We start from the raw sequence: 25,363 nt of genomic DNA, 5'->3' as shown, positions 1-25,363 counted from the left end.
TTTTTTATTTTATTTTTAAAAATTCGATAAAGAATATGCTTATATATAGATATCATAATTTTAAACTGTAAAAATAAAATATTAAAATAGAACTTAATTTCGATTCACAAAGATAGAAGGAAATTTTAATAAATTTACGAAATTGATTTATGGTATAAAAGCCTAATTTGGTATGGTTATTAATTAACTTGGTCATTATTATGAATAAATTAATTCAATTTGGTATATACGCATCCATATTAAAATGGTAAGAAAATATTACATATCAATATGTAGCATCCATTAATTATTAAGGTTAAGATTGTATTTTTAGCTAAGAATGAAATGACATGATTTATTAAATTGATAAGTGTCTATATGACATAACATGCCACAAAGGATTAAGGCTATAAATCTTAATTAGGTCTTATTAAAGCCCTCTACCTCATTTCTTTCATCTCCGAATTAGCCAAATAGGGTTGGTCTTCGAACCCCAAGTGATCGGAACGTATTCATCATTTTTTAGTCCAATTTTATGAAACTCGATATGCATATAGAAAACTTGATTATTGCAAATTTTAACAATGAATTCAGATCGATGTAATCATATTTGGTGTCGCCGTATATATTTCAACAAGATGATATTTTCACTTTAGAAGTACTGAATTCTCTATCATTAGCACTCTTAGCTAGTTTGTTCCTTCATTAGCTTAATTGTCTCTCCCACTGATTATCATAATCGATCACACCTTTAATATATAGAATTGATCGATGCTCTCTTTGTCGACCTACGTAGCTAGCTCTGTTCATCATCATTGTGAATTGCTTAATATCATCTGAAATGAATCCGCAGACAGAAAGCAGTGTAGACCGAGCAATGAAGCAACACACAGCTAGCCTGAAACACTCGTGCAAAACTATAGATGAGAAATTAATAGTTCTAGATTGTTCTTGTGGCCTCTGGGCTATAGCTCCAGCCAGGAGAGCCACCAACCAATACCATACGGCATACTGCTGCTTAATATATAATCTATGTTGAAACGACAATACTGCGAGCGAGGAATATATATGCTTTAATATTAGCTAGTTTGATCTAATTAGTTGTTACGGCTTAATTAATTAACTAAAATACTAATTCATTGCTGTAAGATTACTCTGTGCGTACGTGCAAGCATGCATGCACGTGAATGTCTGCCTATTTTGGCAGTAGATTAGTTGACTTCATTAACTTCGATCATCGGTTTGATTCTTTATGCATGCTTTGTTTAATTGTTTTGGTTTAATAAAACAGATTAAGTTTAATTCTAATAATGATTTCATTAGTTAATTAGCTAGAGAGAAGTTAATCTAGGTCACCCCCAGCAAACCATGCTCGATCGTCCTTCGCTGGCAAAGATTGTGTGTGTGTAATGAATCATCTTTTTTCTTTCTTTTTTCGATTAAGTATAATGAATCATCTTTATATAGCTAAGCTAGAGTAATAATTAGGGAATAGTGTGGGCTAAATTTTGGTTTTTCTTCGAACAAGTAGGGTGTATAGAGAAAATTTCGATCATTGAGTCCAAAAAATTGTTACAAATTAACAACCTCTAGCTAGCAGCTCGCTAACCACAACAGCTTTAGTTTCGCCGGCGGTCGGGCTCACCGTCAAATCCGGCTGTATGTAAGGCAAACAGTGCCTGTAAATTGCTACGTATAACTCGAGCGAGGTAGGGCGGAACTCAGAGTACGAACAGATATCCTTTGATTAAAGAACATCCACAGGGCGGGAGCGCGCGAACGGTTCCGAAATCGGGATCAAAGAGCTTGAGTGCTTGAAGATGCATGTGCAGAGACTATGGATGGAGAAGAAAAGCGCCTGTGGTTGGAAGAGAATTAAGGACAAGGGATGAGAAGTGATTGCACACCTAAGCCTGTGTGCGCCTTGCAAAGACTGTGTACTATTCAAGGACGACCAACCTAACAGGTAGAGAAACCAAGAGTTGCCCAAGACCCTAGTTATACATGCATGATATATAGTCAAATATTGGTAACTAAATGTTCCGATCGATCATCTAGCCAAAACAAGGGCTTGCATCTCTATGGATGGCAAAGGGCCAGGCAACCAGGAGACGGGGACGGATTTATGTTATTCAATCAATTTAGTTAGGTATTAGACTATTGCTTCATCAGGATGCAGTGATTTTGTTAACATTCTAAGATTAATTCGAGTTAAACGGTTAAACCTTCCTGTTGCAAACATGCAATGGAGAATGGAATGAGCTCTCGTAAAAAATCAACAATCTTCGGTTCTAATTAAGTAGTCTAATTGAGAAAATACGATTCCTTGCGCCTTGTTCCGCAATCTAAATTTCCAAAAAAAGGAAATTCGCTTAATTGATTAAATATGAAACTCATTACATTCGAGTTCGAATTCCCCGGCCTTGTTGTTTTTCTTTCATAGAGAGCTAGACGTCCCTGCTATCTTGCTAAGTGTAAATTAATTAATCCTTACTTGTTACTTGCACGTATCGATTTGGACTCGCTATCAGGCATCTATTGAACTGATGAACTGCATCATGAAGCATATGTTTGCAGCTGGGACCATTACATCACCATTGATTCTATAAATTCTGGTTTTGATGAAGGGAAATTCAAAAGCATGCTTTTATTTGTGGTAACCTGTTGGGATAAAATTAAGTAGAGAAATAAGAGGAAGACGGGTGAGTCGGACACAGCGTCTAAGATTAATGTAAAAAGAGTATTATTCATAATCGATTCGTTTCAAAACTTTGACTGAATGGTCAACATTCAATACTCAATTAAGTCTCAAAGAAAACATGATTCATTCATTCACCAATCCTTCACTCTTTCTTGTCTTAGGTTTAAGTAATACACTAATACTATATACAACCTTGTCTTTGTGTTAACGTCTTATCATGACCTTGTCGTGTTGGCACTATCCGGCCAACACAAAGAACCAACCTACCATTATTATTTCATGCCTCACATTACAAAAAGTCTCACATTTTCTTATGGTCTATAAACTGTTCTCTCTGATAAATATCTTAAGCCCCATCATTTGAACTTGGATTTAATAGTAAAAGTCTCCCATTTATAAGTAAATTATTGTGAGCTTGACTCATGGAAGATAATTGTTGCTTGCATTTCAATTGTTGATTCGATAGAAGAGGACAACTTTTAAAATGGAAATTTTGAAATCAATTGTTAGGTTAGCTAGGGAGATAATGATCAAAGGAAGTAATAGCATCCACCAAGAACATGAGGGAAAATGATATCTTCAAATTTTTGAAGCTAAATCTTTGATATCACAGGTCATCGATCAAGTGCCTGAGCCGCCAAGAAGTATTACACAAACTTCTTAATGCATGCACTTGATGATTAGCAAAGAGTCGCATTCCGCTTGAGGTTTTGGTGATGTTGATACGGAGAGCTTGAGTACGACTGTCTTTGAGAGCGCTACCCCAGCAACAGGCACATTTGTGATGCCGAGGCAACAGGAACTATCAAGGATAGGATATATAGGGTAACGATTTGAATCTCTGATAATGAACCAGCTGCAATATCATTTTTAAGGGTTTTACCGAACCATATATCAAATTGAACTTGAAGACTTGAAAAGGGGCCGGGACTTCCATAGAATATGATTGGAAGACGCACTCGGAGGCTTTATAAAAGGAGGGTTACAACTCCTATTATTTAAGCCAATGTAAGCAACAACATGATCAATCATGTTGGAACGCACAAGATCGAACATTGTTGAATATTTGGTTATTCCTAGCATCCCAATTTTGCCTGCAAAGGAGTGAACCTCAATAATTGAAAAGGATTCCTTAAAGAACATGGAAAGCAACCAGCAGCCAGACATATGAATCGAAGAACTACCGCATGAGGAGTAAGGCCGGAGATGTTGCAAACACACACTGAGCCAATATTTGAGCCCTCGTTAAGCTAGTACATCATTGTAGAGCTTCACTTTTATCTTAGGAATAGTAGAACAAATATGAAATTCCGGAATAAAACTCATCATAATACTCGATTCGAAAAATGACTCTTCCGATCAGACACGGAAGATAGTGCAACTGTCTCTGGGCTATAGCCCTGACAGTTTTTCTCTAATTTTGAAATAGAATAGGTTATATTATATGTAATAAACCCTAAAACCCAGATAAAAAAATAATTAGAAGTAGTCAAAACTTATTATATTATATTAAATGAGGATTGGAATATAAACAGATCCTATTCTACATGGCACATTCACCTTGTATTTTATTTAAAGTGAGCCATTGGTCCATATTAAGTTCGTCTAGTCTCCGACTATTGCAAACATAAGCCTTGTTTTTTTTTTTTTCTAACAAATAGTTTTTCCCTTCAATTTTATTTCGATTATCAAAACATGTTGTGTGCTATCAATCGATATTGACATTTTGAGGATGTGAATCTAATTATCTTCTGAAAGCTAGTCAATATCACTTCTACTCGTATAGATTGATCTTAACGTCGGGTGTTAAGAAGCCACATGTATTTTTAATGCAGATATTAGCATTATTAATTTATTTATATTCATACATTTTACTTTTTTTTAACAAAGGAAATTCAGCCTAGGTGGTTTTGGAATCCTGACTCCGTCCCTGCTTCCGATAATTGTAGAAAATTGTATGTGGTTCTGCTATTAGTCATGTACATGTGGTCTTTTAGAAAATTACAAAACATGCAATAAATATTGCTTGACATGTATATGCTAACTTTAAATGAAGTACCATGTCTCAAAAATGGGTCACCAGCTCATAACCAGAAATACAATCAGCTTATGTGTATATGTTGCATAAATTTGATCCGAGATAACATTAGTGAGTTTAATTATTTGATTAAGATTAATGTATACAAGCGTTAAGACTGTCATTTTACTTATTTAATAAAAATTTACATAAAACACAAGACGAAAAATATAATCTTATAATCTTTGCTATCCGAAAACGTAAAACCACCATATCCATCTTTCTCTTAATTAACAGACCAAAGACCTTGGAACATGTCTAAAAATAAACACGGTCAAAACTTGCCATGTAATTGGATACTACCTACTACAGTACAGTACTCCATGTTAGATTCACTTCACTAATTGAACTGCCGTCTTGTTGTTTTAACCGTACATATCTCATTGGACGTTGACTAAAAGTCAACACTGTCAAAAAGCAACTCCCCCCATTTTTTTTGCTTCTCATTTCTAGTCCCCCCTCGTTATTAAGTATTAACCACCGCAATCCCACACCAAAAGAAAAAAAGAAACCAAATAATTTTCCCAAACAAAAAAAGAAAGGAGAAAAATTTAGTAATCTCTGAAGCTCCTGCCTTTGAAGACTAATCTTTATTTCATTTTCTCCAAATTTCAATTTCTCATCACCACCATCATTATCGCCACTCCAAAAAAGTCAAGCTTTGCTCTGCTCAGCTCAGCCTCCTACTCCGATGGAACCCTCACCTCCGTCCTCCCCGCCGGAGCTCGACGCGGCGGAGAGGATCATCCTCCGCTGGGACTCCACCGCCTCCGAGGAGGCCCGCGAGCGTATGATATTCGAAGGCCAACGCGACGAGGTCGATCGCTACTTGCAAGCCGTCGATGAAATCCAACGCTCCATGTCCGCCGCCTCCCTCGCCGAGGACGACCAAGCCAAGCTCAACTCCGCCATCCAGATCGCCATGGCAAGACTCGAAGACGAGTTCCGCAACATCCTCCTCCACCACACCTCCCCCATCGAGCCCGACTCTCTCGATCCCTCCTCCTCCTCCAGCCACCGCTTCTCCTCCGCCTCCCACAACGACCACAGCGCCGAGTTCGAAGTCGACGACTTCTCCGCCGACGAAGAAGGCTCTTCCACTCCAAGATCCTCCGCTGCTGACGACCTCCTCCGCCGCGGCGACTCTTCCAACACCTCCAGCTACAGGTCCACCTGCAGCATCCGCGAGCTCGATCTCATCCCCTCCGATGCGGTCGTCGACCTCCGCAACATCGCCGAGAGGATGATCGCCGCCGGGTACTTGAGGGAGTGCATCCAGGTGTACGGCAGCGTCAGGAAGTCGGCTGTGGATTCGAGCTTCCGGCGGCTAGGGATAGAGAAGCTGAGCATTGGCGACGTGCAGAGGCTTCAGTGGGAGCAGCTGGAGGCCAAGATCCGGCGGTGGATACGCGCCGCCAAGGCCTGCATCAGGATCGTCTTCGCTAGCGAGAAGAAGCTCTGCGAGCAAATCTTCCAGGGCATCGGTACCGCCATCGACGACGCCTGCTTCATGGAGACCGTCAAGAGCCCCGCCATTCAGCTCTTCAACTTCGCCGAGGCCATCAGCATCAGCCGCCGCTCGCCCGAGAAGCTCTTTAAGATTCTTGACTTACATGATGCTCTGCTTGACTTGATTCCTGATATAGATTCCGTGTTTGAGTCCAAGTCGTCCGAGTCAATTAGGATTCAGGCGGCGGAGATCTTGTCAAGGTTGGCGGAGGCGGCGAGGGGGATACTTTCGGAGTTTGAAAACGCCGTGCTTCGTGAGCCGTCAAGGGTGCCGGTGCCAGGTGGTACAATTCATCCCTTGACTCGGTATGTGATGAATTATATAGCTTTGATATCTGATTATAAGCAGACTTTGAATGAGCTTATTGTGTCGAAACCCTCCACTGGGTCGCGCTACTCCGGCGACCCCACCACGCCGGATATGGAGTTTGCTGAGTTGGAGGGGAAGACCCCGTTGGCTTTGCATTTGATTTGGATTATTGTGATTTTGCAATTTAATTTGGATGGCAAGTCTAAGCATTATAAGGATGCTTCCATTGCTCATTTGTTTATGATGAACAATGTTCATTACATAGTTCAGAAGATCAAAGGGTCCCCCGAACTTAGGGAAATGATCGGGGACGATTACTTGAGGAAGATGACCGGGAAGTTCCGGCAGGCAGCCACTAGTTACCAGAGAGCTACTTGGGTGAAGGTGTTGTATTGTTTGCGAGATGAGGGGTTACATGTGAGTGGGAGTTTCTCTTCTGGGGTTTCAAAGAGTGCTTTGAGAGAGAGGTTCAAGTCTTTTAATGCCATCTTTGAGGAGGTCCATAGGACTCAAGCTACTTGGTTGGTACCTGATTCACAGCTTAGGGAGGAGCTGCGAATATCTATCTCAGAGAAGTTGATCCCTGCTTATAGATCCTTCCTTGGTCGGTTCAGGAGCCATATAGAGAGTGGGAAGCATCCAGAAAACTACATCAAGTATTCGGTCGAGGATTTGGAAACTGCTGTCCTGGATTTCTTTGAAGGATACTCTGTGTCCCAGCACTTGAGGAGGAGATCGAATTAATGATAATGTGATTAGTTGAAGTAAGTTTTGCAAGTTTAGAAGCTTAGGATACATTCTTTGAATTTTTTGTGGAGTGTTCGGGTGATGCGGAGCTGGTCAATCTGATATCCGAGCTGCATTGGGCTTTCCATTTACATTAAAAGTCATATGTAGTTCAATATTCTGTTGATTTGGGGGAACTCACATTCTTTGTGAAGATCTCAGTTGTAGCTCTCTACAGAGTGGCCAAGAATCCAAGCCCGAATGCTTCTGCGCTGTAAGCATGCCATTTATTACTACCACGTCTTAGATTTTGTTTCATTTTGTTCATATTGGAATCCTGGTTTGTGTGTGCTCTTTGTTTCACTCTTTTTAATATTACGAAGCAGTTTCTTGTAATAGCTCCAGGTGACTTGTATACTGTTGTCACATTTTTTAGCCTTTGATAAGGCAAATTTGGAAAATGGGATCTTAGATGACTCTTGACTATAATAGCAATGTCCAACACACCCCTTCAGGTGTGATATCCAGACCTTGTTGTTGCCTTTTTCTGGTCAAGTGAGATGCTTTTATGGTAGTTGTTTCGGATTTTAGCAAGTGCATGTAGAATAAATGTCAATGAAAACCGTTCTAAGTTGTTTATACTTCTCATGAACCACTATAGTATCAGTGTCCTCTCCCAATTCATTTTTACTTTGAAGATGTACTGGAAGTCTATGCATATTTGTCAGTCAGATTTCAACCAGAAAAGTGCACGTACATTAGTTTTTACTAGAAAGTCATGCATTGTTAGTGATGTCTAATTAAGTATGCATCTTACTCCGAGCGTTCATCGTCCCTTTGGAAATGCACCATTGAGGTGCTCATGCTACCTCGTTTCCATATTTCTTGGTGTGAGATGAAATTTGTTATCATTGTTCTTGTTATTTTTCCTTTCTTCGAACTTTTAAACTCGACCGATGTCTAAACGAAATAGGGAAATAATAACTAGGGCTAGCCAGTAACAAGTTGGCTGAATATGTATGTAATTGCATTATGTTGATGTGATAAATGACCAGAGTACCCGACGATAGAATATAGATGTATGGATAAGATGATATCAAACAATCTTGTTTTATTTCACACCAGATTATGTAGCTAGTGTATCTAATACAAGGTAAACTAAATTAAATCATGCAGTGAAGCTTGTATTAAAACAAGCCTAACATAAGATTGCGCAAATGGAATTAAAAAGAGCAGACTACAAGCTAGAACTAATGCTATTGCTAGACTAGATAATGAAACCTATGAACTAAAATATTTAGTTTTCTCCAATATTTTATTTTAATAGACAATGAGAGTAACATTTTTGACATGAAAAACACAATTCTACAATATGGTACCATTACTGATCCATCTCTTTTTAAATCTCAAAACCTGAACTATTTTCAGATATAGTTGCCAATGGTCATGTTAAATGTTGTGAACTGAGTAATCATGCAAAGCATGCCTCATATTCTCAATTGAAGTGGTATGATCAATCAAAAGCCACTTAAGCGTACAATAGCTGAAATTGCAAAATAGATCCATATTCTGATTATTCTCATATGCATGATCAAAGCCTCATATTTTCACGACCAACAAAAAAAAAGAAAAAAAAAGCCTCATATTTCAGAGGTGAATCTTGTTCATCACCACTTGTTATCCTTGATTATAAACCTCAGGGAACTAGAGGCGTTAACAAGAGGTGAAGTAGGTTATTTTTTTACCTGAAAGTTCTTACCAGGACGTAAACCTTAGGGAGTTAGGGAGCCTGGGCTGGCTCCGCAACTGCTAACAGAAGATCGAACAATCTCGATCACTTGGTTCATCAGTGGCACCTCTGAAAAAACTGGTGTTTCTGCTACATCAAATCAACTGTCATATAAAGGTAAGATAGAAATATACTATAGTACTGAAAAAGTGGTTCATAATCCCCTAGCATTGCTCTTTTAATATTTAAGAAACCGAACAGAGTGAGTAGCCTCATTACTATATAGAGCTTATGCGAGATTTCTTACCCTTCGTTTATAGATGCACCAAATCCTTTTTGTTTTTGTTTTCCTGTATTTAGTAGGATATATATACATCTACATTTCTGTACATAAAAATGAAAATCCATCAACTAAGATGACACCAAGTGATTAGTAAAAAAATCTAAATGCGCGCATGGTATGGAAAGTTAAAACCTACGGGCTGATTAAGATGGATACCCACGCTAATTAGAGAGATATAAAAATTCATGATTAGAGGGGTATTGATGTGTTTATTAAGACGATTTCAGGTAATAAATCAGATTGCACAGGATTCTAATCCGAATATAACAATTTAGACACACACATAACACCATTCATGTAATGCTAATCCTTGCATTATATAAACAAGGGTTTGAGTTTGGATTCTATATATCAACCTCAATCAACAATTCTTGTAGCCGCATATATACTATATCCATCTTACTGCCGCATACAAATTTCAAGCATGAGAAGTGTTCTTGTGAGCTGTGTGTTACTTTGTATTCTTGCTTGGTGTGATTTTGAAATTGGTTATGGCCAAATGACTTATAATGTACTCGACCATGGTGCGGTTGGAGATGGCCACAGAGATGATTCTGAAGTAATTCTGTATTTTATTTTTGCTTTCTCTCTACTTACCCTTTGTACTAGTCTTATTGATTTTACAAACTAATTTGTCAAATTATTGTTAATTTGCATGAAACTCAGGCTTTTTTGAAAGCATGGAACGCCTCATGTCTAGATAAAGGGACACCAAGACTTGTAATACCAGGGGAGAAGACCTATCTTCTTCAACCTACGAACTTCTCAGGTCCTTGCCAGTCCAGCTCCATTCACGTTGAGGTAAGAAACCAAGCAACGGATGAAACTGGAGGAATGTCAATATTAATAAGAATTTTCTTTTACCTTTCGTCGATGAATACATTATAAAACTTCTACTGTTCAACATTGTAGATTTCTGGAAAACTTCTGGCACCCAGTCCAGATGCATGGAAAGAGTGTGTAGACCTTTGGTTAACCTTTTCAGAGGTGACCAACCTCACCGTAAGTGGATCAGGAGAAATCAACGGCCAAGGTTCCCTTTGGTGGAATAAATATGACCTGCTTAACTATGTAAGAATGTTCACAAATTCTGATTATTAATTTTTCTGCTGTTTCCTTTGCTATATATATGTACTAAGGCACTAAACATGAGAATTTTCACTATTTTCAGGTGAATAATTATAAGGTGCAATGCGAACGACCAAAGGTACCAATTGCCATAATCATTCATAGGTGCTCTAACTTCGCATTCTGGAAAACTCATCATACTTTGAATGGAAAATATTGCAGGCTTTACGTTTCTACAGATGCGATAGTCTTCAATTAAGTGGACTTACTCTAGCTGACAGTCCAAGAACACACATCTCCATTCAGTATTGCAATTATGCGAATGTCTCGTACCTTCAGATTAGGGCACCTGAAGATAGTCCCAACACAGATGGAATTGACATCTCTATGTCAAGCAATGTCAATATCCATGATTGTAATATTGGAACAGGTAAATTTGTTTCTCATTTAGTTTAACTTGGTTTTCCATATATAATTAAGTAACATATCAAGTACAAAACTATATGTATTCTTGTTTGGGATTTTTACTACACCAGGTGATGATTGTATCGCTGTTAACAATGGAACATTCATTATCGATATCAAGAACATCGCTTGCGGACCAGGTCATGGAATTAGGTTAGTGTATACCTAAAGTATATATATGCATAAGTGCATGACCCCTGCTAATTAAACCCTTACGTTTATACAGCATTGGAAGTTTGGGCAAGAATGGAGATCATAACACAGTAGAAAACATACATGTAAAGAATTGCAGTTTCAATAGCACAATGAATGGAGCCAGAATTAAGACATTTCAGGTAGATTAACTGTGAGGCTGTTAATTTTGTTTTATACGAGAAGCATGAAAATTGTTGATTTAAGCATGAGTAGTACTTGAGCTAGATTTATCCAAAAGTACACATTCTTTCATTATATGCAGGGTGGTTCTGGATATGCCAGAAGGATATCATTTGAAGAAATCACTCTTACAACTGCTGGGCACCCCATTATCATTGATCAATACTACTGTCCTGAACATGACTGCGAAAATTCGGTGAGTTATTTGCAAGCATGGTGATCGTGAGATTTATTTTTCGGCATGAGATCGATGAATCTAAAACATAGTTAAATATATTCACACAAAAAATACGATTACTGAACTTTTCATTCGCCTTCATTACTTGTTCGAATAACCTGAAATTAATAGAAATAAGATTTTCTTGCATGATGCAGACTTCGTCCGTACAGGTGAGTGATGTGACATTCAGTGGCTTCCATGGAACTTCTAAGAATGAGCAAGCAATTACATTGAACTGCAGCCAGAGTGTTAATTGTGTAAACATTGTGATGAACAATATCAATATCACCTCAGCAGTTGCCAGTGAGGAGGTGAGGGCTTCTTGCAGCTATGTAAATGGGACTTCTTACGCAACTGTACCACAAGTCCCTTGCCTGAGCTCTAAAGCATGATTGATTCTCCCTTTTTTCTTGAATCAGTAGTGCAGTGTCGGGTTTTGCTTGTTTTATTGTTGTTAAGAGCTAGCTAATTCAATAACACCCTACTGAATTCACATGTACAGTCGATCATGTAATAATGTTCAATGTCATCAAAGTTCAATAAAATTTCGGGTGCATGTTCTTCGAAGATTTCATCCAACAATTATATTTCAGTCTCTAGCTAATATGCATAATATTGGTTGTATAGTCATTAACTCATTATTCAAGAAGTATCAACTCTTCCTAGTTCCTATAAGACGTATACGTAATGTGACTAATATTATATAAACTCATACCAACATTCTAAAAGCAAATTATACTCGTATCAAACTTGAAATGTTTCTTTCCTGTCCATTTTTGTTTGTATTCCATAATGAACATTCTGCATTATGTACATAACTACATACTGCTATAAGAATTAATTTAGACCCTTGCAAACTCTGAAATCCTTGTTGTGGCCACGCCATGAACATTCCATCTATGTGAACAAGTACAACATTTAACTCCATGGCGACCCAGCCCGTACTGCAACCACGAGGTGTATAACCAACAAAAAATGTATTTCGTATATAAGAAACACTATGGCTTAAGAAAGACGTGGTTAATTTTCTCCAATATTTCATAATTAATGTGAGATACTTAAATATACTAATTCTAAAAGGGTTGCTGCTGAAAAGTTCAACTCGTTGCCTACCAGGGAAACTGAAGATTGCAAATAGTGCCGTTATTGATCCATCTTTTAAATGGCAAAAAGTCGAATTATTATCGTGGTTGCACACTCTCATGTAAACTGTATGCAAGCAGTTATCATACAAGGAAGCCTCATATTCTCACAGAAGCAGCATGCAGCACAGAACTTCCACATATATACTGTACTGAAGTTCATGTTAAACGAACTGGATTCAGGGGGCACAGGTCAATGTTTCCTCAAAGCAGTGTCATATATGGCATACGGTTGCATCTTTTACTAGTCGTAAGTGAACAATTGGATAACAGGTAGACAGATACACAAGGATAAAAAAACATCATCAAATCAACAAGACGATTCTGATTTAGAGAACTAACTAAGGATATAAACTCATATATTTTATCTCTGTCACGATTCCTGCCCCTCTGAATGTTCTCTGCGTAATGAGGGAGCAGTGGATAGTGTAGCAATGCCAAACATTTGAGATGTACTACTTCACTCTATCTTGTCCTCTTCCTCATCACCATTTGCTAATCCATTGCTGGCTTGCACCGCTCTAGCTTCTGGCGCGCTATGGACATCCTTAGACGGCAGTAGAGATGGTTTTATGAGGGTTAAAGTAGTTTCATCCCTGTCAAACTCTTCACTTGCATCTCCAGAGTAAGCATACCTGTGAAAAAACAGAACACAAGGAAAAGTGGCAATTAAATAAGGTCCAGGAAAGAACCGAGTTTTCAAATTTGTTAATGTGGATGATACATTTCAAAGAATAATGAGAATGTTAAAGAGAGGATGAAAATAATTAATAATTGAACCCAAGTTTTTACCTTGTTGAGTTCTGGGATGGTGCCCAAAGAGCACAAATGACACATAGGAGAGAGAAAGATAAAACTTGCCAGAAGGCAGGGATTATCCATGCATTCTGCCACTGCTCATTGTAAACATCATTTGACTTGTAATATAGCTGCAAGGAAGAAGTCGACAACTATCAAAGATGTAATAATTAACTTAACCTTTTTGGTCCTAAACATTTAATCTACTAAAATCTGAAACATAACATACATTTGTCATTATTCTAACATTTGTTTAGAAAAAAACTGTACCATCTGATCATAAATGCATGAGGAAGACCACTTCATCCACTAATGATTGTGTAACAAAGATATGATTAGCCATCAATATTTGACAAAAATCCACAAGATTTTGATTCAGACCCAAAAAAAAAAAAACAAAATGATGAGCTTTTGACACTGATATTGATATCCTTATCATTTTTCCTCATTGATATAGTCACACAAGCTATTCTGAGGATGCTTAAACACAACGAAATCCCAAGTTCTTTCATGGTCTTATGTATGTGAATTTCTAACATTACCTCATAACATATCCAGCCCACAGATACTATAACAGTTACTGCCAAAGCATTGGTGAACTTCCTGTATATATCCACCTTAACCATCATTCGCCTAGCCTATCACATCACAAAGCAAGTAAATATATCAGCTAGAGATTTGTCATATGCAAAAACTCCCGAGAGAAGTGAGGCAGTACACCAATCCCAAACACTTGCATAAGCCACAAGCAGGAAACTCACATGGATAAACATCTACCTAGTAATACAAACACAGTAATTCAAGCTTATAATTGAAATATACCTGAAGCTTATTTAAAGTTGCAGACAGAGAAGTAAAAATCCAAAGAATGAAGAAAGCATCCAAAATTGCCACAGGAAGAACCAAGAACAACCTTGCCTTTCCAGAAAGATCACTAACTGCACCAACATTTTCTACCATCTCAAGAACCTCTGTTGCCAAGAAGAATGTTAATCCAAGAAAAATCACTTTTGATGTAAGCCCACCTAGGGATGGCCTTACAACCCCGTAGCCCATGGAGACCATGAGAAGTATTAAACGTGCTACTGTTCGTTTAACTGCACCAAATGAAACTGCCCACACAGTAATCCCAGTTGGCCTGACCCCAGTCTCGTTGAATTCAGCGTACTCAAAATACCACAAAGCCATCTCAAGCATACCTAGTGTTATTACTAGCGTGATGCAATTCTGCAATGGAAGAACTTCTCTCCAAAACCTTGCATACTGCGAGAACCAAAAGATCCCAAGTATGACAAAAGCAAGGGACATAAACCCGTAAAAAAGCATAAAAGGTGCCATTCTACCAGGCAAATACCCGGTAGGGTTTTTCCATATAGTATTCCCCTCTACCACCAGATCCTTCAACTTCAAATCACAATGTATGAAATACAAATTATACATCCCGGTCTTATGAATCGGTATGAACTTGGATGGCAATGTGGCAACTTCCTCATCTACTTCAAAAGAAACACCAAACACTTGAGGCCAACCTGGGTTCTTAGTGGACGGGCGGTAAATGATGTCACCTTGTGTACACACACCTAGCTTCGCAAGATCCCCAGTGCAACATACTGCTCTTTGACCTCCGTATGCTGAACCCCCAATGTTCTCTCTATCTTCCACCTCAAAAACAATGGCATGGACAGACAATGAGCTGGAATTAGCCGATTCTTTGCTTCTCCGAAATGTAACCTTATCAAAGCTGGTCCCAAATCACAATACACAAACAGGGATCAATTTATAATGCCAACCACATTAAATTTCCTATCAAAGCTCAAGACTTTATCATCTAATAACCTCAATGCTCTTGGTTTCTTCACAATTCACAAACAGGGTTCAATTTACCAATCCAATAATTGGAACAAATCACATTCAAGTCGCATAAAGCTTTAGACTTTACTATTATATCCAAATTTTCTCAATTGGGCAACAGATCTTAGCCAACAACAAGTTAAACCCACAAAAATTACCACAAAACGCAGAAGGATTTAAGCTGAGAAATGACTGTACTTACCGGATGTAAGAGTTGTCCTTGGAGGAGTCGTCGGCGGGGGCAGAAGAGTAAATTCCCTCACTGCCGCCGTGGACGACAAAGGCGTTACCTTTGGATACGAATCTGTCTCCGGAGTAGTGGTGGATGGAGGCTTCCACACTCGAAAGGCACACCAGGACAAGTAGAAGAGCAGAGTACCGCATTTCAGCCCAAATCTAAGAGACAGGAACAAGAAAGCTTCTGGGTCTCTCTCACTAACTTGGTCACTCAATCTGATCTGTTTGCTGTTTCAATTGGTCTTGTCCCTAATAAGACTGTCAAATCTTACAGCTTAGGACTGCTTCCGGACTATGATGTTTAATTGAGCTTGGAGGTGTAATCGTGTGTGACACATTTGTATGGAGTGGTTTGTGTGTGAGTGAGGTTGGAACCGTTCAATGCTTCAAGTATTGGATTATGTGTTGCATCGATTGGTCAATGTGTGGAAGGAGGATGGTTTAGTGTCTCCTGCACTGCATGCTATAACGTTTGTTTTACTTGCTCTGGGCCGCTAAGGATTCAATGCGGTCGGTGATTACAGGATTATGCTATTTACTGATTTTACTCTATCGGAAAAATTGACCATTTCTTTTAGAACAGTGTTGTAAATAGTTTATTTAATGGGTATTATTGTAATTAACTTACTATGAATATTCATGTAATTTGCATACTGATTACATCTCTATATAAGAGATGGTTCCCTACTCAATAATACATACATATTCTCTCATTCTCTTGGTTATTTTTTTCCTTTCTCAATCTATTTTTTTATTTTACAACATGTTATCAACATGAATAGTTCTAACATTATCATATTTTCTGTTGCATGTAAAGCTCTAAAAGCAAAGGATGATCTTTCAATTTGATTAATCGAATTCTCTCTATGTTGACATGAAAAGCTCTGAAATCGGTGATCAACCATAATCATTATTTAACCAAGTTCTTGGATTGGCTGAGTAGCTCCACAAATGGCCTTCGCAGTTCTACACATAAAGATGGAGATTATCCGTTCTGCAATGAGTAACGTTTTCTTATCTTAATTCTAATTCATATTTGCTAGCCTTGATTATATGATGAACAAATCACCATGAAGCATGAACTCATTGCCTTTGGTTGCATATTGAAAAATCTGCCTACGACGCATGAACACCAAATTTATTTTATTAGTTTATTTGGTTGATACATATAGATCTCTAATATAAACTTATTCATATTTTGTGAGTGATAACGAAGACATCGTAAATCACTAGAGCGGCCAGTAGCCATTATAATTAGTCATCGCCACCCGTAGTGCAGACAAGAAGGCAAAATGGATCAGTGCAAAAGTTTTGTCGCTCATGAGTCATGATATCTAAACTTTAATCCTCATGCATTCCGGAAGTAATGCTCGTAACCATCATGGTAGTACCATTGATTTGGTAATTGGTAAGAAATGTTACAAGTATAGAATATCCATTATGCTCGAAGCATTTAATGTCATTTAGTAATACAAATGAATTAATATTGATCTTAATGGGGTTTGAATAAAATCCGTTTAGAAATATAACGTCATTTGAATAATGACACATAACACTAATTATGTTATTTACGTATAAATTAACATATACGTTTTGTTAGTTACTGATTTGAATTGTGTCAAATTCAATGTCATTTAAGGGCATGTAATTAATGCCAAAAACATTTACCAAGTTATAATCCATACATTATGGTACAAGCATTATGGGACAAATTATTGCACAATTTATGACAGAAACGTTATGGTTACACCAATTTGAATAATGTCATTATAATCAATTATGCTAGAAGCATGAATTTTGAGTTTTAATTACGCGATTGTTATATAAACATTATGCCAGAAGCATCTAATTTAATAATTATGCGTAATGCTAGAAGCATTAATGAGATTTGAACTCATTGCATTTGGTACTTAACCGTTGCATAAATGATATTTGTTTAGTAATTTATGCCATATATTTAATGTCGGTTACCAAATTCAAATCGCGTCAATTTTATTTAATGAGTTCTCAATTATGTTATCATTTATATCGATAATTATTATGAGTATGTAATGACACATTAATGCCAGAAGCAATTGGTGATGCAAATGAGTTAGTTTTGCAAATAACTGCTACGTTATCGATATTCATTGGTTCAGTAAATACCAATTTTATTACATATATACACATTATGTCGATGAGAATTAAAATGTTTCCGTTATAATTTAATTTATTTCGGTTTCATGTAATTACTTTCACATTAATTTTGTCAGTTATGATTTAATAACATATATTGCATTGGTTTATGTTATATTGGTGAATATTAATGATGTTAAGTCAGAAGCTTAAATCAAGCCTGAATATATATGAAATTGAGCCAGAAGCTCGACGCAAGCTGCAAAGCTAGAACAGAAGCTCGTCATGTGTCGCCTTGAGTCCATGACAATGATTATAACCTTCTCAAACTAGTCTCACCCAGTTGGATGCGATGTCTAGGCAAGTTTTTTTTAGGATATGTACTTAAGTGAGCCTCAAGTGAGCCTCGCTCCACCACCTCATCATGTCTTACTTGGTCGTATACAATTGGAGTTACTGAAAGGGTTGACTAATAACATTGCATTTCTTGGCAGACCATTTTGAGCCCGTAGAGCCACTCTCCCTCTACGGGACCTAGAAGCCCAACATACCTCTCAGATTGTGCCTTGTATGCTTGTAAAGTATGTAGAGGCTAGGTTTATTTATTTCACTTTAATTACAGTCAATTCTTTTGGTCTAGCAGAATCAAACAAAAGGAAAATAATCTAATAACACTGGTTTTTCGTACCTAGTCATTATGTATGTTTATAAGACTCTCCAAATACTTTCTCATAATGGCTGTTATTAATATATTCACCATATTTAATGTGTAGTTAATTGCCAGAAACATTTACATATAGTTACGTGACATATTCATTATGCTAAATTAGTAGCGTGGAATTAATATCATCAATTGCTACATGATTATAATTTGAAAATACATGTACCTAATGAATCGGTAGTTCAAAAATGAACCGATAGTTCAAAAATGAACCAGTAGTTCATGTATAAATCGAACATGTAGTTTCGATAATAACCCTCTTAAGAAACTTGAAGTTTCATTTCAAAATTCACTAGACATGATAAAATCGGTAGCTTTTATCATGTTAATTGGTAGTCTCCATAAGAAACTATTTGAAGTAGACATCTTCCTTGCCTAAAGCAAATCATAATTAGAGAATATTAAAATGAAAAGGCTTAATGCCCTAGAATCTAAATCAAAATTGATATGTGTTATCAATATTAAGGAACTGAGCATTCTCGTCTGGCTGACGAGGCAAAATATCTCTACGTTTCAGAAGAACGTTATCGAAAGGTAAGTTTATTGAAACCAATGCTTAAACGTTGAAAACATCAGAAAAATGGTGTAATATCTTTACATAACCTTTGAATGTGCGGCCAAAAGCGTACATTGAATATATTCAAATTTATTAGCTAGCAGCTAAATGATTCGAGCAAATATTAGCTATAGTATTGGTGTTTGATGCACCCAGGAAAAACATATGATGCACCGTATTCTCAACTCAATTATCACACGGGCATCCCCTTCAGAATAAAGGTATTGTCTTTATGCACCGTATCCTTAACTCAATTATGACACATTATGCCAAGCTGCTCATTAAGAATGTTGAATACTAGACCATCACATGCAAAGACTAAAATATATACTATCTTTTTATGCACAGAATGCAAGGGAAAATACGTGGACCTATCCAACCACCATACAGACCAGTTAAATATTAATGGTTTTGGTTGATGCATAGACAAAAGTGATCAGATGTCACACTACTGTCCACATGAAAATGCTGCGTTTGCTAAACTCTCACCCATGAAATAGAGGGTACACCACTCGGATTATCCCATAAAGTCTATAAAACTTGATAATGCCGGAGAGTTTACATCGAAGGTTTTCGATGATTATTGCATATCCCTTGGGTTTTGTAAAACATGTAGTTTCCTATGTTCAAACCGAAGATGGTCTCGCATATAGAACCTTGGTAATGCGCACCAAGCTTCTACTATTTGCGTCGGGCTATGCAATCTTGCATGCAGCCATGTCAGTCCAGTTGAGGCCCACTACTACTCGTCTTACTTCGTGTTACAGTTGGTGACTAGGTGTGAACCTGATGTTTTTGCACTTACACGCATTTGGGTTTGCAATCTGCGTGTCAATTGTGTCACCACAACGTACAAAATTAGGTCCTCAACAAAGGATGGGCATATATGTCGATTATGAACCCTATCCATTATGTGCTCCTTAGAGCCCTTGACAGGAGATCTCTATACCGCTAGATTTGCGGTCGTCACTTTGATGAGACAGTCTTTTCGCCGTTAGGGGGAGATAAGAATGTGAGCGTTCCTGATGAACGACGTGTAGAATGTCTCATCTTGATCCCCAAACTGCACATGTGAAATTGAAGTGCGAAGAATTCTACTTCTAGTTGAAGTGCAAAGAATTCTAGATCTACGTAGTGTAACCCATAATATGCTAGACACTTCACTAGATCTAGTTAAAAATGACGAGATCATATATACTTGCTGCAAACCTGCAAGGATAAATGTCCCCGTAGGACGTATCGTCCTAGTTGGATGAGGTACGGCCATGGCGGCTAACCAGTCATAGTCCCTGCCCAGAAGCGAGGTAGACCATTAGGTTCGAACGATTCTTATCCCTAGAAGAGGGTAAACTTGGCACAAATGAATCTTCTTGCCATCGCAATCTCAAACCAATTCAACTCACGAGATAAATCCGGATTATGGGTTCGTCCTAGAAGAGATGAAGTTGGGGGACGCTCCAACATTTAAACCCACTCCCGAGAATAGAAAATCTCGGTAAATTTTGTGAGATATTGAATCAGAATGAGAGTTTATCGATGATATGTTTGTATTTGTGGTGGCCACCGAATTTATAATAAGCGATGATGTCGAACCTTGCTTCGTTGATAGATCTTAACGAAGAGACGACTGACTAAAAAGGAAAGAAACAATCCAGGTCAAATCAGATTCCTTAACTAAGAGAAATGTGTTATGGGCCTGTTGTTCCCACGCCTACCCATGTTAAACCTATATTGTTTAGATGGGTATTTGTAAGAAAGCGTAATGAGAAAAACGAGATTGTGATATAAGTCTCGTTTAGTGGCGCAAGGATTTTCTCAACGCTCTGCGACTGATTACGAGGAGACGTACTTTCCCGTAATGGACGTCATAACGTTCCACTACCTTATCAGTTTGGTAGTTTCTAAATAACTGAATAAGCAGCTTATGAATGTGGTAACAACTTATCTCTATGGGGATATGAATATAGAGATATACATGAAGTTTCCTGAAGGACTTATGTTACCCAATGCAAATAGTTCTAGACCACATAATATGCTCTCTATTTGCTAAATTAGTTCACTTTAGGGGTTCAAACAATCCAGACGGAGTTGGTATAACCGTCTAAGTTAATATTTGCTTGGGATGAGATATATGAACAATAGACTATGCCCATGCATGTTTATTAAGAAAACAAACTTTGGGTTTGCAATTTTTAGTGATCTACGTCAATAACATGGATTTGATTGATACTCTTGAAGAGATCAAGAAAACCACAAAATGCTTGAAGATGGAGTTTGAGATAAAAAGACTCTCAGAGACTAAATCATTTTCTCGACCTGGAGTTGTGCAATGCAAAGTGCAAATGGAATTTTGGTCCATCAATCAAATTACATCTAGAAGATGTTAAGATGCTTTAATGAGGATAAAACAAAGTCTTCAAGCTCACTCATAATCGTCTGAAGTCTAGTGAGACCCATATCATCGTGTAGATGATAATGAAGAGATATTGGGACCAGAAGACTCATATCTAAGTACAATAGGCGCATTATTGTACTTGGCTAAATGCCCTAGTCCGGACATCTCACCCGATGTGAATTTGTTAGCTAGATGTAACTCTGCGCCAACACGCCGCCTCCGTAAATGACATAAAAGACAATTTTCCGTTATTTTAAATGCATGACGGAAAAGGGCTCGTTCTATCCCTAGTCATCATGAAATGGATCAACCGCCTATGATCCTTGGAATGATATTTGCCTTGTTAAATATGCTTACACGGGTTATGTAAACCCACACAAGGCTTATTCCTAACTGGTTATGTCTCTTTACTACAGGGAATACAATAATCTTAGAGTTTTCAGGGGGAGTCAATATCAGAGGGAGTATTTTGAAGCATACTCTTGACCATTGTATACTCTTTTGTCCTTCGTTTAGGGTTATTTTGTCTCACTGAGTTTTGTTACCTGACAAGGTTTTAATGAGGCACACATGTAATTGGTCACCTTGCACATACTGCGTCTTGAAGATACATTTATTTAAAATATATATATTTGCTCATCTTTTCCTTTCGACCACGGGTTTGTTCCACTGGGTTTACCGGGCAAGGTTTTCGTGTAGCAACTATTATGCATCTATCTCCCACGGACTCACATCTTATGATTCAGACTAAACCGCTTCACCAAAATCAAGGGTTCTGATTACCACTCCTACGTGTGCGTTGTACTCTTCTCCTTCTACCAGGATTGTTTTTGTCCCATAAGGTTTTTATTACCTGGCAAGGTTTTGATGAGGCAACACTGGAGCACATATCAAAGGAAGCTAATAACAGAGAATACCCAAGGGGGAGTGTTGTAAATAGTTTATTTAATAGACATTCTTGTAATTAGCTTACAGGGATATTCATGTAATTTACATACTAATTACATCTCTATATAAGAGATGGTTCCCTACTCAATAATACACACATATTCTCTCATGTTTCTCTTCTTTCTCAATCTATTTTTTTTGTTTTGTAACAAAGAGTAAATTATAGAGAACAATTGCTCTCACATCTTGGCAATGAAGTGAAATTGCATGGGAAATATAACCATTGATGTCCTTAATTACCAGAAAAGCCATTTCCAACTTCGGAGTGGACGCAATTGAGGTTCTATAGCCAAGAAACAGTTGAATACTTCTATTCATTAAGACAAATAGTACACAGAACTTGAACAGTGTTGTTCATGAGAGTTCTAATTTTCAAAGTTTAAACATCTACCATCTAACAACACTTGACAGCCATATGTAGAAGATGGGAGCAAAACAACCGCTATAATATTTGCGGATGGCAGGACAAGTCAATAATCTACATGGACTAAGCAAATTCGTTTAGTCCATGTCAAGAAACTCCATTCTTTTTCTCATGGTGCCTTTGAGATCAGAAGCTTCTCTTTCTGCTTTCTGTGCCTGCCCAAATTCATGATATTTATAAGTACAGGATTCCCCATAAAATCATCCTAGTATATCAAAAGAAGCAGAGCCAAATAGTATTAAAAAGCATTCACAGAGAACAAAACTGACAGGCATTCCCGATTATACAAATTGCCAGTGAAATTGAACAAATGAGTATTGTGCACTACCACCAGGAAAGCCATAAATAAATCCCCATGTCAAAACTAATATCACGAAGACTTCAACAGCAAGAGACTTAAGGCTGGTCGCAATGTTTGGCTGACATCCAGATATTTAACAGTGAAAACGAGTTTACTCAAATTCACATTAATCCCATTTAGGCATTACTAGTTAACTAACTTCCAATTGCACAAGAATCTGAAAATACGGAAATAACCTATGCAGGCCAATTGGACAGAAATAATTGCAAATAGTAACAGAAACTCTTTAGCAGAAAACTGTAAATGTGCAAGATATCTCTAATGCATGCATAAAAGATTTTCCTGTGAATTAGCAGCAAGCGTACTAAGATGTAAGGGTTATGTGCTTCTAAGCTGCACCATTTATCTATTAACTTTGTTAGGTGATTTTATTCTCATAATGTTTTAACTATTAGGTTGACACCAAGCTTTTCAAAAGGATGACGCCTTCAAGTTTATAGCATGCCATAAAAACAGAACCGCAAACTACAACTCAGCAACTTGGCCAAATGTCTCCATACATTGATTTGTGTAGTGAAAGGAAAAGGAAGATAGCAAGGAAGTTCATCTCAACAGGTAACACTTACCCTTTTAATTTCTGCAGGTGAAACACGGGTCATATGTGGGGGAAGTTCCTCCCTCTCCGCGTCCTACAAACATCAAATGCAAATCATAAACATATACAACAATGCATATTTTGAGTAGCTTTTCACATGCCAAACCAACTAATGAGCTCTCATACCAGTTCACCAATTAGAACAACATTCTCCCCACGAATTACGTAAAGACCCAAAGGGAGATCACAATAAAGTTCGCCAACAATGACCCTTTCACAAGCACCCTCAAGAACAGCATTGGCTGCAAAAAGAACCAACGATCATTTCCCCATCCCGGTAAACATACAGTACATTCCCACAACAACAGAAGCGATAACTTACCAAATTGATCAAAGGAACGGAGTATTCCTAAAAGCTTGCGACCATCTCGGAGCAGCACAAGAATTTTCTCTGCAGCACAAAGAACAACATAAGACCACACAAACTTTTCTGTAAGAAAGCAGTTGCTTGGCCCAATTAAAAGGTCAACCTAAACATATCATACAATATTCCTATACTCCAGAATCTATTTCATTAACCAAACTATTCAAAAGCATGCACCAACTTGAGCCTATAACACAGAGCAGATTTGTAATTAGAGCAAAAAGACATATTCATTAGTCTATAATCAGTCTAAAGTTAACAAACAACTGCAAATAAACAGAAACCCTTGTCATATAATCAAATCAAGATTCAATCTTGAACTAAAAATAAGTAATCTTCATAACTCGCAAGAGAATCATCAAAAGAAGGGTGAGAGGCAGAGAGCATACTGTCAAGATAGCTCGCAAGAGAAGTAGAGAGGTAAACATCTTCTGGGCCGGCCCAAGACATTGATGCTTCTTCTTGTTCTTCTTAGCTCAAAACACTTAAAATTTTCCGGTTTCTCAAAACTCACCGAAAAATTAACAAAAACAACAGATAATTGCATTGGCAGAGCAGGTTTCTCTTTTATAACAAAAACCAAGAACCCTAAAATACACCCAAGTATACAAGAGACCCCAACTTTAACGAAGTAAGCAATGAAAACCCAACTTTTTGAGATACAAAAACAACAACCAAGAATCTGAGGAAGAAACAAAGAATTGGATGATTCCAATTCGGATTGATGGGACCAGATGGAGTTAAAAGTCTCAGATCCAATCGCTCGGGAAGAAATGTTAGGAGGGGAAGAGTGATGTAATCAATCAGGGAGTGTGTAGAATGAAAGTTCTACGGTTTGGAAAGTAACATGGTGGAATGAAAGTTGAGCAGTATGTAGAAGAAGAAGAAGAAGAAGAAGAAGTGTGTATGTTTGTGTACTTCGGTTTTGTTTTATGATTGCCTGATTGGGATCCACAGATCTTTCATTCGTAACTGTCAGCAGTACTTTGTTTCTATTCTTTTTCTTTTCTCCAATGGACCAGTGAGGCTGTAAATGTTATCTAATTTCAATTGGTTAATAAGATTCACTCCACTTCGATTTACTGTTAAATTACTCGAATACAAACAAATGGACAATCCTATGGTAGGGATATGCCTTTATAACAAGGGAAAATGCTTCTGTTTATGCATCAGGTAACAGAGGCTCGATTAGTAAAAAAAATCTCAGGTGAACTAAATTTTGAGGAATATTTCGCTTCTCTAATAAAACAGTTCTCATTCTTTTGTACTTCGTAATTGTATAATCCAAGTTAGTGGCGAACTTTTTCAAGGAAAAATAAAAATGTTAACAGGGTACCTTTCTCTTTTTGAAATT

The 25,363-nt window shown here is 37.6% G+C and overlaps 4 protein-coding genes across 4 annotated transcripts; 2 read left to right on the top strand and 2 right to left on the bottom strand.

Annotated features, from left to right (window-relative positions):
- The first annotated feature begins 5,448 nt into the window (after positions 1-5,448).
- On the top strand, positions 5,449-7,842 carry LOC101313337 (exocyst complex component 7-like). Its single transcript, XM_004305713.1, has one exon. The coding sequence runs from the start codon at positions 5,449-5,451 to the stop codon at positions 7,318-7,320; it is 1,872 nt and encodes a 623-aa protein (XP_004305761.1). The 3' UTR covers positions 7,321-7,842.
- Positions 7,843-9,873: 2,031 nt separating this feature from the next.
- Positions 9,874-11,894, top strand: LOC101313046 (probable polygalacturonase At3g15720-like). The gene is made up of 9 exons (XM_004305712.1): positions 9,874-9,933; positions 10,041-10,175; positions 10,287-10,445; positions 10,546-10,581; positions 10,665-10,872; positions 10,979-11,060; positions 11,134-11,242; positions 11,365-11,478; positions 11,658-11,894. Exons 1-9 carry the CDS (start codon positions 9,874-9,876, stop codon positions 11,892-11,894), a joined length of 1,140 nt encoding a protein of 379 aa, XP_004305760.1.
- Positions 11,895-12,775: 881 nt separating this feature from the next.
- LOC101305196 (transmembrane protein 87B-like) lies at positions 12,776-15,776 on the bottom strand. Its single transcript, XM_004303662.1, has 5 exons — positions 15,496-15,776; positions 14,265-15,183; positions 13,985-14,080; positions 13,437-13,573; positions 12,776-13,279 (listed from the first exon to the last, which is right to left on the bottom strand). Exons 1-5 carry the CDS (start codon positions 15,675-15,677, stop codon positions 13,105-13,107), a joined length of 1,509 nt encoding a protein of 502 aa, XP_004303710.1. The 5' UTR covers positions 15,678-15,776; the 3' UTR covers positions 12,776-13,104.
- A 6,576-nt stretch (positions 15,777-22,352) lies between these two features.
- On the bottom strand, positions 22,353-24,954 carry LOC101304893 (U6 snRNA-associated Sm-like protein LSm1-like). The gene is made up of 5 exons (XM_004303661.1): positions 24,399-24,954; positions 23,968-24,036; positions 23,772-23,887; positions 23,617-23,679; positions 22,353-22,844 (listed from the first exon to the last, which is right to left on the bottom strand). Exons 1-5 carry the CDS (start codon positions 24,457-24,459, stop codon positions 22,767-22,769), a joined length of 387 nt encoding a protein of 128 aa, XP_004303709.1. The 5' UTR covers positions 24,460-24,954; the 3' UTR covers positions 22,353-22,766.
- Positions 24,955-25,363: the final 409 nt, after the last annotated feature.

Source organism: Fragaria vesca, linkage group LG6 (genome assembly GCF_000184155.1).
Source record: "Fragaria vesca subsp. vesca linkage group LG6, FraVesHawaii_1.0, whole genome shotgun sequence".
NCBI lineage: Eukaryota > Viridiplantae > Streptophyta > Magnoliopsida > Rosales > Rosaceae > Fragaria > Fragaria vesca.
Note: the sequence above shows the minus strand (reverse complement) of the source record. Positions and strands in the feature narration are given on the sequence as shown.